The 15,373-nt window shown below is 52.5% G+C and overlaps 6 protein-coding genes across 6 annotated transcripts; 3 read left to right on the forward strand and 3 right to left on the reverse strand.

Moving 5' to 3' along the window:
• Positions 1-140: 140 nt before the first annotated feature.
• Positions 141-2,822, reverse strand: QC762_113190 (uncharacterized protein). Its single transcript, XM_062885734.1, has 2 exons — positions 1,488-2,822; positions 141-1,436 (listed from the first exon to the last, which is right to left on the reverse strand). The coding sequence occupies exons 1-2, from the start codon at positions 2,497-2,499 to the stop codon at positions 580-582; spliced, it is 1,869 nt and encodes a 622-aa protein (XP_062748819.1). The 5' UTR covers positions 2,500-2,822; the 3' UTR covers positions 141-579.
• Positions 2,823-2,954: 132 nt separating this feature from the next.
• On the forward strand, positions 2,955-4,931 carry QC762_113180 (uncharacterized protein). The gene is made up of 4 exons (XM_062885733.1): positions 2,955-3,739; positions 3,799-4,181; positions 4,251-4,327; positions 4,394-4,931. The coding sequence occupies exons 1-4, from the start codon at positions 3,458-3,460 to the stop codon at positions 4,753-4,755; spliced, it is 1,104 nt and encodes a 367-aa protein (XP_062748820.1). The 5' UTR covers positions 2,955-3,457; the 3' UTR covers positions 4,756-4,931.
• Positions 4,932-4,997: 66 nt separating this feature from the next.
• On the reverse strand, positions 4,998-7,562 carry QC762_113170 (uncharacterized protein; the record flags this gene model as incomplete). The annotated part of the gene is made up of 1 exon (XM_062885732.1): positions 4,998-7,562. One exon carries the CDS (start codon positions 7,560-7,562, stop codon positions 4,998-5,000), a length of 2,565 nt encoding a protein of 854 aa, XP_062748821.1.
• Positions 7,563-7,727: 165 nt separating this feature from the next.
• On the forward strand, positions 7,728-9,037 carry QC762_113160 (uncharacterized protein; the record flags this gene model as incomplete). The annotated part of the gene is given in 2 exon segments (XM_062885731.1): positions 7,728-8,999; positions 9,006-9,037. Coding segments are annotated over 2 exon segments (1,224 nt in total). The 5' UTR covers positions 7,728-7,807.
• A 90-nt stretch (positions 9,038-9,127) lies between these two features.
• QC762_113150 (uncharacterized protein) lies at positions 9,128-10,592 on the reverse strand. The gene is made up of 2 exons (XM_062885730.1): positions 10,013-10,592; positions 9,128-9,953 (listed from the first exon to the last, which is right to left on the reverse strand). The coding sequence occupies exons 1-2, from the start codon at positions 10,249-10,251 to the stop codon at positions 9,164-9,166; spliced, it is 1,029 nt and encodes a 342-aa protein (XP_062748823.1). The 5' UTR covers positions 10,252-10,592; the 3' UTR covers positions 9,128-9,163.
• Positions 10,593-11,009: 417 nt separating this feature from the next.
• On the forward strand, positions 11,010-14,912 carry CPA2_1 (carbamoyl-phosphate synthase (glutamine-hydrolyzing) cpa2; the record flags this gene model as incomplete). The annotated part of the gene is made up of 5 exons (XM_062882951.1): positions 11,010-11,083; positions 11,166-12,177; positions 12,272-13,953; positions 14,606-14,714; positions 14,752-14,912. Exons 2-5 carry the CDS (start codon positions 11,835-11,837, stop codon positions 14,910-14,912), a joined length of 2,295 nt encoding a protein of 764 aa, XP_062748824.1. The 5' UTR covers positions 11,010-11,083; positions 11,166-11,834.
• Between the last annotated feature and the right edge of the window lie 461 nt (positions 14,913-15,373).

The following is a 15,373-nucleotide window of genomic DNA, read 5'->3' on the forward strand; positions in this document are numbered from 1 at the left end:
GCAACACAACGTCAGCATACGACATATGAACTGATGCTTGAAATCCCATCTATCAGGTCACGGTCTCGGCCCCACTACCAGTCACATCAACTCTGGGGGAGACACTCTCCCAGAGACCAGGATAGAGGGGTCACCAAGACTTCCAAGACGAAACGTTGTATATCTTTAAAATACTTGATGTATTCGATCGATACCAACCGGCGTCTCCGAGAGGGGTTTGTGCATGCTTGAGCAGATGTCGCGTGACAGCTTTCCAAATGCAGAGTCCCCGGATGATGACCCGGCAGTTGTGGTTGAAGCAATGGGTTACCAAGATAGCCAGGCTAGTAAGCAAGCTGTGGATTTCATGGCTACCTCTAACTTGTGATAGAAGTCTTGAAGAAACTCAAGGATTCAAGGGCCTTTTCCATGTGGTTGACAGCCCCAATCAATGTAGTTCGACTTTTGTGCCGGTTTGATCAAAGTGAAATTGAAATGTCAACCTCCTAGATACTTCCATTCGCAGTGTTAGACCCCGTCATTACAGATAGTCAACCTATCTCAGTGTGAAAGGCATCTAACCCCCAACCTTCCATGATTTTAGTTACCAAGCTTCTCCGATAGCGAGTTGATGTAGCGGCACCTCTCAAACAGTTTCTCCCTCTTCAGCTGTCTCTTCCTCTCCTTGCAAGACCTGACCCTCATCTCCCCAACCTGAATGTTGCCCCCATCGATAGGCATCTGCTTTAGATTTCCATCTCTCTGTTCCTTGTGAGCGGTCAGGCGAGTATTTCCTGTTCCCCAAGGTCCACCAATGACCAAAAGACTCACGCTTTCAGGTCCATGGACAGGAAATGCCTCTGGCCATCGACCAAGCGTTTCTTCTACCTGCTGCTCGGGCTCGGCCGGTGATGGCTTGCCAGTGTATGCAAAGTTGATGAAGCTGCCAATAAACGCCCTCGACAACTTTTGGTCCTCATCTGTGATCTTCCCTTCGGGAAAGAGATTGAAGAGATAGTTCAAGTCGCTCCCATGCGTGGCACCAATGTACGGCATGCCTGCGCCAGCAAACATTGGTGCCAACATGGTCTGGTTGAGTGAGTACAGATGAACCCCAGGGTATTCCGGGTCCAACCGCTTGCTTTCCTTGAGCATGTCGCTACCAAAGTCGATGCTGGAACAAGTGAACTGCAGGTCCCTCAGGATCCGGGCGACTCGGAAGTAATGCACTCCAACCGTAGGATCAGACTCAGCCTTGCGGGCCTCATAGTCGGAAACCTCCTCCGCAAAGTCAGCTTCTGGGTAGAGTGAGAACAGCTTCTTATAGTCTTCATCGGTCAAGGCATGCGCCACTCCTTGGATGGTGGCTTTCATGTCATCCTCAGTCTGATAGGTAGGCGCGGGAGCGGTACTCAAGGCGCCGTCATCCTGAGCCCAACCATACACCAATGGAATTCCTTCAGTTCTTGTTAGCTGGTTTTCCACTCCAAATCAAGTAAAGCACACACCCTTAACAAACTTCCCAGATTTGTATAATGTAGTCTGACGATCCGGGATCAAATCATCGTCAACAGAAGGAATGAATGTGAACAGTCCGAGAGGAGGATGATTGGCGGACGCATACTCCGCGGCCTTCTCCGTCAACTTCTCCAATGGAACTCCTCTCAAACACTGCAGTAACTCCGAGTCATCGGTGCTGGTGCACCCCAGAGTCTTTGCCACTTCTCGAGTGTGCAATTCAGTGACATCACTTGTCATGTTGAGTCCCGTGCCGGGAGGACCAGACATGCACCAAGCTTGGGTGAACGGGACGCCTCTTTCTCCTCTATAGGAGGTCAGAAGAAGCGAAGTGAATGTGCCTCCAGCGCTGAGTCCAAAAGAGGTAATCTTGTCGGGATCGCCTCCAAATGCTGCAATGTTGTCCTTAACCCATTGGAAACCAGCCAGCTGATCTCGCATGCCCACGTTCATCGATTTTTGGTCTTTAAGAATGGGCAGACGAGCAAAGCCAAAGATGAGAATGCGGTAGTTGAGAGCCACATAGATGACGGGCTTCTTGAGAGATGTAGCCAGCGTAAGCAAGTTTTCGGGATTGTAGTGAGGGTCGTATGCAGACCCCTTGACTACGCCGCCGCCATGAAGATGTACCACGACAGGTAGCTTGTCGTCTGCTGTTGTGCCAGCTGGTCTGGAAATGCGAAGGCTGAGGCAGTCCTCACTGATGTCCGGTGTATCCGCAAAGAAGGGGGGGACACCTGCTCTGTTCTGAGGGCAAGCCGGCCCCGGCGCTGAAGCGTCCATCTCGCTGCCTTCAGGGGGCACGTATGGCTGAGGGGGTGCAAACCGACGATGACCAGAGGTATCGTGAGCATACTTGATGTTCTGAAAATGCTCGATGGATCCCGATGTGGTGCCTCTGTAGGTGATCTTGTTCTTGGCAATGGCCACAATAGGCTCAGCAATAGCAGAAGCCGCAGTCAAGGCCAACAAGGCCGTTTGTAATCTGGTTAGTAGAGTCATGGCGTGAGTGAGAGGAGCTGAATCGTGTGCGGGAGGGGCCACAATGGTTCCGGCCAAGAGACGGTAAAAAAAGAACACAGACGGCCTCTGTGAAGTAGTTGGTTTGGGACTTCAAAAGAAGGCTGGTGTGTGGGGGGTTGAGATGTTGAGAATATGAGTGTGGTGCTACATAAGATACCTACCTATTCATGCGCACCTCAACCCATTTGCTTCAAGACTGGTAGGCCATCGGCAATCACGGCTTGCAGGAACCCTTCTGGCCCTGATGTGGTGTGATATCGGTACTGGCTCGTGAACGACGATCAAAAAACAGTGGAAAACATGTTGAGGATGCCGAAGGTGAAGCTGGGATGGTTGTCCAAAGGCAAGGTACTGTGCAGGAAGCATGCAGGGGAGCGGGGGCGGAGAAGGACCAAAGCTTCGAAGAATGTTCGACACAAACTGCTATCACGTCGAGGTAGGGTCGCCTCATGCGCACCTCCCTGATCTGCAGGCTGCATTTTGCCAGCCAAAGAGGAAGGGACGATGCCGTCTAATTACCCCAGCCGCCCCATTGCAACCCATTCCCCTCCATGACCGAACACCATCACCATCCCGCCTCACCTGGGTAGTTCCCCGAATGGAGACGGCTATTGACCGCGGCGACCTCAGATCTTTACTTGAACGACATCTCGAGACCCCCCAAGCCCGAGGCTAGCTATCACTCCCACCCTACCGGGGCAATGATACAGACTTGTCTTTCAGCTGGCTCTGTGATGTAGTATCTTAGTATGCCGGTAGTCATATGAGGGACTCGAGAGCTCTGTTTCGAGGGGCTGGAATTATCATAGTCGGTGTCGATGATGCATTTATCTATCCGGCTATCTCACCCGTTATTCCCATCTAAATCTACTCAGCATCATCTCTTACCACCTTCCTGAACAGCTCGATCATAACAGCCTCAATTTGAGTTTCCATCATGAGTGAGGCTCAATATGACAACCCTGCAGCCCTTGTGGCCGGCACAGTGAGCATGCAGCTGGTGACCACCGCCTGCATAGGACTGAGATTCTACTCCAGAAGATGGAAACGTCAAAGAATCATCACCAGCGACTGGCTTGTCCTCGCCGCTTATGTCTTTGGCACAGGCCTGAGTGTCATGATGCTCTATGGCATCTCCCAAAAAGCCATAGGATATCCCCTCGGTGGAACAATCGAAGACCCGGCTGCGGTCAACAATAGACTCAACAAGGCCAAACATGTAAGTATTTCCTCATCAAGTCCATTTGCGAGCATGAACAACACACCAACACCACACAGATGGAGCTATCATGTCTCCTCCTCGGCATCGTCGCCCTCGGCTTGATCAAGCTCTCCATCGCCTTCCTCTACTGGCACCTTTTCGCAAAAGTTATGTTCCGCCGGTTTCTCATATTCTGGATGGTTATCCTAGTCCTCTGGATCCTCGGCTTCGTATTAGCCGGCCTCCTGGAATGCGGTACACACCTCACTGCCATCTTCGGTACTCCACAAGACTATATCGACCACTGCGGCGCTGCTATCCCTGCTGGATATGGCATGATCGGATCAGACATTCTGACTGACGTTATTACCCTGTTGATTCCAATTCCTGTCATTGTGAAACTGCAGATGAACAAACGGACGAGAATACTCACTCTGCTGGTCTTCTCCATTGGTGTACTGTAAGCTTGGATCTGTTGTATTTGGCCGAAGAAGGGAACAGCATGCTGACCTAGCCTGTTAACCTCCAGATGCGTCGTAGCTTCGGTCCTCAAAGCCTGGATTTACATCACCGGCTCTCTCGGTCGATGGTCAATGGATGCCATCTGTAAGCTCCGGATTTGTCGAATCTTCCTTCTAAGAACCATTTTTTACTGACACCGCTGTGTTTAAGCCGCCCTCAGTGGTATCGCCATCTGGAATCTCGTCGAGGTCCAAGTCGGCATCGTTGCCGCCTGCGGTCCTCCCCTGCGTGCGATCATGTCACGCCTTCTGCCGATTGAAGCAGCGACTATCTCCCTCCTGTCTCTTCTGGGCGTCTCGAGGCTTTCGTCAAGCAAATCGGATACTCTTCCGAGCTTTGTCAGGAGACCTTCGAAGATTGACCCTGAGGACAATCAGGGCAGTCCCATCAAGGGAACTTCGACGAGGAGCACAGATACTGCTGTTGACCATGACGAGAACGATTTAGGCCCTTGGGATCAGCCTGTGCCTGTTGTTCGTGTGGCCTCGAAAGGGAGAGGTGGTGATGTTTGATAGGTTTCTTGCCAGGTGGTGATTTGTCTTGACTGGTGTGACGTTATGTTTGTATGAGTATTGATGATTTATACCCTTGGATATGTTCATTGGATGAGCTGTTTTTGAAGTAGAATACCCGCGGTTTTCTTGATTTTTTGTACTATGCGAAAAGGGTAAAATGACGCTACTTTTGATAATACATGTCTCTAATATTGCGTGATTCCATATATGGCGGTTGATCCTACAAGTATCTTACACATCTACCCCATGATAGCCTGCTTGTCAAACTTCATACACTCACTGATCGCCTCCTGATCCGCCTTGACCACAATATCATACACCCCCATCTCCTTGGACACCTCCCCAACCCACTTGTTCAAATCCTCCGGCACGACCTGCCTCACCTTGGCTTTCCTATAAACAATCTGTTCAAACACAGCATGATTCTCCTCAACCAGCTCCTCAGGCGTCATCTCCTCTCCCGGATGCCCTTGCTTGATCAGGTCTTTCCGATAACCGTGCTTAAAGTTCTCGATAATGCGGGCCCCCTCCGTCAGACGGAGCGTGTTCCTCTTCGTCTTGACCTGCAAGGAGCCAATACCTGACATCAGCTCGACAAGAAGAGCGTCTGTAGGATGGAAGCCGAAAATGCGCCTCATTGCCCGACAGGCAACGATGGCGCCAACCCAGTCCTTGGCTTTGAACATGCTGAACAGGATCGTCCTAGGCAACTGGCCAAAGAGCTCCGGGGTGTCGAATTCCCACCTGGTCTCCACCATATCCTTGAAAAATTTCCTCGCGCTGGCGATGTCGTGTTCAGTAAAGGTGGGAATGCGCTTAATAAGCCGGTTGACAGACAACGAGTTGAACATGGTCAGGAACGTGTGCCCATCTGGCTGAACACCAATCTCATCTGCCAACCTGCTGTACAAGTTCAGCGCCTTTTTGGTTTCATTCGCCTGGGAGTACGAGCGGATGAGCTGGTTCATGAGGAAGGTTGTTGGCATAATCTCTGCTTGGTCGAGCACCCTGAACAGCTCCTCCAGACGTTCGTGAAGCCTGCGAGAGCAGTAATTTTCCGCGAGCAGAGAGAAAGTTTCCGCCGTTGCCCTTGTCAGGCACTTGGGCTCGACTTCGTTTTTTAGTTCTTGTTTCTCGTTTATGGCATTAGGTTTGGGATTGTAGAGTGTGAGGTTGCCGTTCGCGATAGACTCTCGCTTTCGCAGCTCGACAAAGTCCAGGCGGGCTTGGATCATCTGCCATGCCACTTTGTCGGCCTTTTCCAGGTTCTCAGCGGCCCCTGACCTCATCCACGCGGCGATGAGACCATTGAGTTGGACAGGCGCTGTGATGATGCCCTTTTTCTGCAGGTAGGTTACCACTTTGTAAGCGCCGTCGAGGTCGCCCGCTCCTATAAGTCTCTTGAGCCACTTCCCGGTGAAGAAGTGGTTGCCAACCACCATTGGTAAGCGGTCCCTTCCCCGAATATCGATCGCCTCGGAGAACATCATGTCGACAAAAGCCTGAAGGCCTTGTTCGACCGCACCGACAGTCAGGAACGAGCCAATGATTTCATCGTAGTCCTCTATCGTCATGCTGCCTCCAAGAAGCGTGCGCATATCCTGGTAACGTTCCCATGCTTCATCGAGCATTGACTTTTTGGCTGCCAGTGCTCGTACTATGGGGATGATAATTCGAGGACTTGGTGGATGTGACGACCGGAGGAGCGTATCTGCTGCCTGCTGCGCTCGTTCAACATCTCCGTGGAGCGCGCACATCCGTACTCCGAGCTCATAGTAAGGCGTGAAAGTCTCCTTGTTTGACCCAATCGTGATGACAGCCTTTTTCCATGCATCGATAGCCTCGATTTCCCACCCCTCAATGAACATGGCTTCAATGGCCAAGAGCTGTTGCGAGTCGCTCAAGGGTACTTTGGCAGCCTGCATATCCTTTGCCAGCACGTAAGTATGTTGCATGCGGTTGGGATTGTCACGGCTGTCAAAGGACAGGACCATAAACAGAAAGTCCCAGACCTCCCGCGGAACCTTCGCCCAGTCTAGGGCAAGTGTCTTCCGCGCTGATGAATAGAACTTCCAACACTCGGCAAGGTCCTTGTGTGAAGGCACGCCCTTTTCCAACACCTTTTCCCGTGCGAGAAAGATGTTGAGGTCTTCCACCACCCTGTATCTTGGACCGGAAAATCCTTTAATACGAAGCACTCCATATGCCTCACCCTCGGGTCCAACTTTGCCCTTGTACTGTGCTCGAATTGTTGTCTTGAACTGTTTCCTGAGCTGGGCAGCCTTTTCCTTCTTTCCCTCCTTTTCCATCGTGTTGATTAACTTCAACGTGTCCAGCATTCGCCTTTCAAGATCTTCGATAGAAGTGAGGACTTCATGGTCAAGCCCGGTGCTGTCCTCACTAAACTCTTCATTGGTCTGTAAAGACTTGCGCTCGCTAGTCTTGATGTTTTCTGAGAAGTACTTGATATCGAGGTTCGACTGCGCTGCGGACCCATTGAACAAGTCCTCGGCCAACATTCGCTGGATCTCGGCGGGATCAGGGTCCTTGTCTTTTAGTTCGGTTGCCGGTTTTCTCGTTCGGGATCGAAGGCTTCTGGCCGTTGAGGCCTGTCTTGCTAGCCATTGCGGGGGTTGGTTGGTCACTGGGCGCAAGTGGGCGAGACATGATTTGCAAACATAGTTGCTCGTTCGACCGAGATCGAGGGAAAGGGTTCTAGGAGGCATCGGGAAGGCGTGGCTACTTGAGAGGAACAAACAAGAACAAAGTCTCTGGAAAGAAAAAGAATGGATTGCCTGCTTCATCCCATCAATTCGCACCGGCTCACACAGCTCCGTCACTTTTTTGGCCCCACTTTTGATCCCCGGACTGCGCCAAAATCTCTTATCGGCTCTCCAATCCCTGTCGATAAGCTCTCGGCACCTCTGACCGCCCGGCGGAAACAACCTGGACCCTCCAAAATTTTGGGAGCTTTGCGACTGGCGCATCCAAACCATTCCCCCAGGCTTTGGCCAACCGCCAATTCCTCACGCATCACCACCAGCCAAAAATGGCAGACTCAAAACCTCAATTCATCCGCCTAACAGGCCACCGCGCCTTCACCCAGCGCCTCGTCCTCGCCACCCTGTCTGGCAAACCCATCCACATCACCAAAATCCGATCCACCTCCCCAACCAACCCCGGCCTCGCCCCCCACGAAGTCTCCTTCCTCCGCCTCCTTGAAGCCGTTACCAACGGCTCCGTAATCGATGTCTCCTACAGCGGCACAACCCTCGCCTACCAACCCGGCCTCATCACCGGCAGCGTTCCCGGCGCGGGCACATTCCTCTCAAACGACCTAATAGAACACACCATCCCCGCCAACAACACCCGTGGCATCACTTACTTCCTCCTCCCGCTCGCCTTACTAGCCCCGTTCTCAAAAGCCCATATGAATGTCCGTTTCTCTGGGCCGGGTGTCATCACTTCGTCTACCAACGCCCCAGGGGATCTCTCAATCGATACCTTCCGAACCGCCATCCTGCCATTGTACGGTCTATTTGGCATCCCCCCCGCGCGTATCGAGCTCCGAGTCCTCTCCCGTTCCTGCCCAGGGTCAGGAGGGAAGGGAGGCGGCGGTGTAGTCGAGCTTCGCTTCGCCAGTCAAGTCCGTCTTCCCAAAACCCTTCACCTGAATCGCAAACCGGGGAGGATCAGGAGGATCAGAGGAGTGGCGTACTGCACGGGTGTGTCGGCGTCGCACAACAATCGCATGATCACTTCTGCTAGAGGAGTTCTCAACCAGTTGGTGAGCGATGTTCACGTGGCGGCGCAGTATGATCCTGCGCCGTTGGTGCAGGAGAAGGGGAGCACGATGAAGAAGAAGATTGGTATTGGTTTTGGCTTGTCCCTCGTGGCGGAATCGAGCGCGGAGGGGGTTATCTATGCGGCGGACGTGGTTGCCCCTCCGGAGGGTGGTGTTGTACCCGAGGATGTCGGCACGAGATGCGCGTATCAACTGCTTGAGGTGATCGCGCAGGGAGGGTGTGTCAGTGCTGCTGCTGCGCCGACGGTATTGACGCTGATGGCTATGGGGTCAGAGGACGTGGGCAGAGTGAGATTAGGGAGGGATGTACTTGGAAGGGAAGAGACAATCGGCCTGGCAAGAGATCTGAAAGCGTTTGGCGCGGCCAGCTGGGGCATAAGAGATGCTGATAAAGACGAAGACGAAGCCACAGGGGAACTGATCGTTTCCGTCAAGGGTACAGGTGTGGGCAATATCGGCAGGAAGGTAGCGTGATCTAGAGATGTTAATATGATACCAAAGTTCAAGTCATTCCAGGGGCGTGCAAAAATAGACATGATTCTTTTCGTCAAGATGATTAAAAAATCCGCTCGCTTTTTTATTGTATTAGTTAGACATCTATTATGTTGGCAATGTTGTCGCCGTTCCCGGCTGCCGCAACCTAACCAGCCTGCTCCTCCTCTCAGCCGCCAAAGCTGCAAGAGTAGCGTTATAACCAAAACTTCGCAACGAGTACGCTGCCGTATTCTGTACCCCGCTTCCCACCGTCCTGACGGCATTCACAACGTGGAAATTCCCCAGCACCGCGTTGCCAGACCGCATGATATCTATCATGTCCACCGTTGTCGTCACAGAGGCATACGGCCCCGATCCCATCCTTTCTCGTTCGTCATTATCATTGTCATTATCTCCTTCCCTCCCAGATTGGTTGAGCGGCCGCAGTTCGATCCCTTCGTTATCCACCATAAATGTCTGGTCGCTTAGCACCCCTCTCTCTTCCGCGTCGTGGTCCTGCGCTATTGCCGGGGGGACATCTAGTTGCGCCTCGTCGCCGGGGATGATAGTTCTCAGCGAGGGGAAGACTGCTTTTTTGAGGCGCTCGCGGTCCTGGTGGACGGCGAGCATGAGGCATTGTATGAGGAATATTGTGATGTCAATGGAGAGGAAGGTCAGTCGGGTTTTGGGCGGGTGTTGGCCGATGAAGTCGATTAGGACACCGCCCTGGAGGTATCCTCGCGTTGCTTCGCCTGCGACGGGGAGGGAGAGGACGAGATGGAAGAGTATGCAGAAAAAAGCTGGGAGGAAGATGGCGAAGAGATGTGGACGCTGAGCAGGCAGGAGGAGGCCTTCTTTTGGGGAGAGGAAGGCGAGGTGGGGAAGGCCGCGGATTATGAGTCGGGAGAGGGAGCATCTGAGAAGGGTCATATGTCAGTTGGAGCGGGCATGGGAGCAGAGGGGATCTATCCGTACTCCATGTAGTATAGTGTGCACATATACGACCAGACCAGCATGTCGAGACTCCTCTGAAGGTGTGTCACGAACTCGAGCTTCTTGGCCAAGCCCACCCGTTGCTTATTCTTGACCTCAGAGTCGCTGGACTGGCCATCGTTCCTACTGCTGGCCTCTGTCGTGGACCCTTCGGAGTGATCTGGGTCTGTGGTGTTGGTGTTGGGGCGGGCCGTGGAGCTCGAGCCCGGATCATCGTTCATAGCTCGCCGAGGTCGAAAGCAAACAGTAATGGTACATTAATGTACGTGGTGTCCTCACATCGCTGATTCCCAATGTGACAAGACAGCCATCGGTCGTTAAAAGCGGGTTAGCAAGCGACGGAGAATGTCCAAGTTGGATGCTGGGCGCAAACTGCCAAACTGACGACCTTCCAAAGTGAGCTCACGCGGCCCGCCCGTTGCAAGCGAGTGCCGGCCGCGGGGATCTTGGCTGGCTTGGCATTTAAGGGTTAGGGTTAGTGGGTGTTAGAACCTGACAATCTGATGATTTAGGATAGGCTGCAAACATACTACCGACAATGCTTTGAGAGCTACAAGTTGTCAATAGCATAAATGTAGAATTGTAGTGTATTCCAAATATCGTCAAAGGGACCAAATCTATAGGCGCCGCTGAGCGCATACTTGAACCCTGCATTTCGTGGAGAGCAAAGCAATGATGTCATAGCTTTTCCAAAACCATCCCAACTTGTATGTACTCGGTGAAAGGGGAGAGAAAATAAGCAGAGGGAGAAACAAGAATATTCTGACATGCTCTTGAAAGAGCTTTTCGTCTTCTTTCTGAGCATCCAAAACTACAGTAGGTATCGTGCCAAGGGTGACTCAACCTGTCTGGTTCTGGATAGCTTCAGTCAAAGGATGTCCCCTCAATTGTCGGGGACTAGCCCCAGGTAGTGTTTTCTCGACGGGCGCCAAGAGGTGCATCCAATGCTTGTTATAGTGCCATGGGTCTCTTGACTTTTGTTTTCTCGCTGTTGTCAATTGATATTTGATAATAGAAGCCCGTCTCAAAGGTCAAGAAGGTTGAACTCAAAGTGTAAGTGGGCGTTGGCCAATCGGATATTACCCCACTATTTGTTGAGTCTGGACTTCAACGTTGCACATTCTGACTCGCGAAGAAAATTCACCGCTCAAATTCCCCTCGATTGGGTTGAAAACAGCATTGTTGGACAGATTCAGAACGGAGCCATACATGATGATGCCTGTCTATCCGGTATTGTGTCAGCGGCTCCCAGCACGGACTCTCGTCAAAGTAATATAGCTACATTAATCTCGACATGGTGAGGTATGCCGCCATCGAGATCTGCCTCGTCCGCATACATATTTGAAAAATCAATGTGATCACGAACCATTGACGTCCTGTCCGGCGTCGGAATAATCACTTTTTCCCACGAGGGAATATCAAATTTTTTCCAACCATCACCACCATCTTCTGCCGGGAACCCAAGTGACTGGCACTCCCCGGTAACGGCGTCAAACCCCAGTCTGAACAGCTGCGAGTCACCGTTCTTATCGCTTATCGCTCCCCCACCCGGGCCGATCTTTTTCTTTTTTGTCCTGGGCAATCGAGATCCCACGGCGTGGCTGTTGAATTCCCATCTTTCTCGTGAACTTCCACATCCCCACTGCAAAAATACGACCAGGCGACTGCAGCGCTGCCAATTGGCGAGACGACGACGGACGAAGTGTTGCTGCCGAACCTCCAAAACTGACCCAACGAGAACCCCCCGCGCCCGTTATCGCCAAAGCCTAACCCTAGCTCTCAAGGCTCGCGATAATCCCCTAATATGTTGTCGACCGTGTACAAGGCGGGTCGTGCCCCTGCCCTCCTCCGACATGGTCGACGGGTCGCCGTCGCACCACAAACCGCCCAATTGAGGTCCCTCACCTCGGGCGTCCAGAGCCTCCCCGTCCGTCAACCAACCGAGTCGCCAATTGCTCGTCTCCAGAAGCGCTTCCTCTCAGTGTCTGCCGCCAGACCTGGCAACGCTGCCCAGTGCGCCCCTAACCCCTATGCCTACCTCGACAGTGGCGTAATAAAGCCAAAGGAGTTTGTCGATGTGAAGAAGGTGCTTGTTATCGGATCCGGTGGTCTTGCCATTGGCCAGGCCGGCGAGTTTGACTACTCCGGTACGTCTTGAGGTGACACTTTGTGTGGTGAACAATGAGTCACACGACTACTTCACAACGAGTCCCAGCGCTGACCATACGCGCCCTTTCACAGGATCCCAGGCGCTCAAGGCCTTGAAGGAAGCCGGCGTTTCTTCCGTTCTTATGAACCCCAATATCGCTACCATTCAAACCAACCACTCGCTCGCCGACGAGGTGTACTACCTGCCCATCACCCCCGAGTATGTCGAGTATGTGATCCAGAAGGAAAGGCCAGATGGTATCTTCCTCTCTTTCGGTGGTCAGACCGCCCTGAACCTTGGTGTCCAGATGGAGAAGTTGGGCATGTTCGAGAAGTACGGCGTCAGAGTGTTGGGCACCAGCGTTAGGACGTTGGAGCTTTCTGAGGACAGAGATCTGTTCGCCAAGGCTCTGGAGGAGATTAACATCCCCATTGCCAAGTCTATTGCCGTCAACACCCTGGACGATGCTCTCGAGGCTGCCCGCAACATTGGGTACCCAATTATTGTCCGCGCTGCTTATGCGCTTGGTGGTCTTGGTTCTGGTTTCGCCAACAACGAGGAGGAGCTGCGCAACATGGCTGCCCGGTCTCTGACTCTCTCCCCCCAAATCTTGGTTGAGAAGTCTCTCAAGGGTTGGAAGGAAGTTGAATATGAGGTCGTGCGTGATGCGAACAACAACTGCATCACTGTGTGCAACATGGAGAACTTTGACCCCCTGGGTATCCACACTGGTGACTCGATTGTCGTTGCGCCCAGTCAGACCCTGAGTGATGAGGAGTACCACATGCTTCGTTCCGCTGCCATCAAGATTGTCCGTCACTTGGGCGTCGTTGGTGAGTGCAACGTCCAGTATGCGCTCCAGCCTGATGGGTTGGACTACAGAGTCATCGAGGTCAATGCTCGTCTCTCTCGTTCGTCCGCCCTGGCTTCCAAGGCCACCGGTTACCCATTGGCGTACACTGCTGCCAAGATTGGTCTTGGACACACTCTTCCTGAGCTTCCCAATGCCGTCACCAAGACCACCACTGCCAATTTCGAGCCCTCGCTCGATTACATTGTCACCAAGATTCCCCGCTGGGATTTGTCCAAGTTCCAGCACGTCAAGCGTGACATTGGTAGCGCCATGAAGTCTGTCGGTGAGGTTATGGCCATTGGTCGTACTTTTGAGGAGTCCTTCCAGAAGGCCATCAGACAGGTTGACCCCAACTTTGTCGGCTTCCAGGGTGCCAAGTTTGAGGATCTCGACTTTGAGCTCCAGAACCCAACTGACCGCCGCTGGTTGGCTGTCGGCCAGGCCATGCTCCACGAGAACTACACTGTTGACCGTGTCCACGAGCTGACCAAGATCGACAAGTGGTTTTTGCACAAGCTCCAGAACATTGTTGACTGCACCAAGGAGCTCCAGCAGATTGGCAGCCTCCAAGGCCTCAAGAAGGAGAACGTGCTCAAGGCCAAGAAGATGGGTTTCTCTGACAAGCAGATTGCCCATGCTGTCAACAGCACTGAGGACGAGGTTCGCGCCCGCAGATTGGAGTTTGGCATCCGCCCCTGGGTCAAGAAGATCGATACCCTCGCTGCCGAGTTCCCTGCCGATACCAACTACCTGTACACCACCTACAACGCCTCGACCCACGATATCAACTTCGAGGACAAGGGTACCGTCATTCTCGGCAGCGGTGTCTACCGCATTGGTAGCTCCGTCGAGTTCGATTGGTGCGCTGTCAGCGCCACTCGTGCCCTGAAGGCCATGGGTGAGAAGACGGTCATGATTAACGTAAGTGTTTTACCCTCCCCCAATATTCCCATCAGATCTTTCCCAAGCGGGCACCGAGTTGCAGCTATCTTCGAGCTGCCTCTCAGATTGTGATTTGCTTCAAGTCGGTTTTCAGTGTTTTGCTTTTTTGTCCCAGCTGTTTTCGTCCCAGCTTTTGCTTCCCCAAGTCGACTTCAACAACCATTGTGCTTCCCCCCCTCCGAGCTCTAGGTTTGAACCCTTGTTTTCGAGTTGATACCGTCTGCAATGACATTCCTCATATTACATGAGTTGGCCCTTGAGCGTCACCATGTGACATGAGCCGGCTCTGAGCTTCATCATGTTACATGAACCTGGCACTGAGCCTACTTATGTCTACATTGAGCTCCCTGAGCCACCGTCAGATTGCAAGCAGATTCTGGTACAGCTCTGGTCTAAGCATGTTGCAGAGCTTTTCTGGCAAAGTTCGTTCGATCACATTGAACAGTTTCTCCAGATCTCATCTGATCACGTTGATTCTGTGGCGTTTTCGTCTGATCGCGTTACTATCAGCCCTCTTTGTCCAGTCTTGTTGCCGAGTTTTGGTGTACTCGTCTGCGATCAGGGTTGTTATGTAGCTTGTCATCATGGCGTATTTGTTCTAGGTATTCTAGGAGTTGATATCTAGTGGTAGTCAAACCTCCAGTCTGGCCCTAGTAGTCTACTCTGGCTTTCAACACCTTCCCTGCGTGCCCGGGCCTGGTTGTGCAGGACAGTATCGCGTACTTGTGCCTGTCCGATTTCCGGAACAGCCGCGCGTGCTCGAGCTTGACCTCATCGCTTGCTTGTGCCTGGTCTTGCCTGATCTTTCACGACAGCAGCGCGCCCTCGAGGTCGCAGCGGCCCGTGGTCGCCTCAGGATATTGAGAACAGCAGCATTTGTCAACCCGGCTCCTGAGATGTGTCTTGAATGGCGGCAAGATCTAGTTCATATATGTTGATCACTTCAAAGCGTCGACGCCATGTGCCTCTATACTATGACAAGTGTCGACGATCTCTGCCTTGACAGTTGCCTCAGGATAGTTATCTAAGGTTTATATGGAGCCATTGTATGTGGTATGTGGGAGGTAGGGGAGTTGAAGGGGAAGGAAGTGGTCCTTAGGGTGTTCTTACAGAATTTTTCTCTGGGAACTTCTGCGAAGTCACCTCTCCTCTTTCCTTTCGAGACGATCTCGCTTCTGAAGTCTTCCCGTTCAACACCTCTCTCTCTACTGAACCGCTACATCATCTATTGTTATCCTTACACCCACATCATTATTCCCACATTTTGAGCCATTCCCCCTACATTTTCGCACCAGGCACCGAATAGCCCGCTTCCGCCGTCACATTCCCCCCCCATCAGCGGCCATTCCTCGACATTGTCACCAACATACCTCACATCAACGCACCTGAGTATCACTCG

The sequence above is a fragment of the Podospora pseudocomata genome (assembly GCF_035222375.1).
Source record: "Podospora pseudocomata strain CBS 415.72m chromosome 1 map unlocalized CBS415.72m_1, whole genome shotgun sequence".
Taxonomy (NCBI): Eukaryota; Fungi; Ascomycota; class Sordariomycetes; order Sordariales; family Podosporaceae; genus Podospora; species Podospora pseudocomata.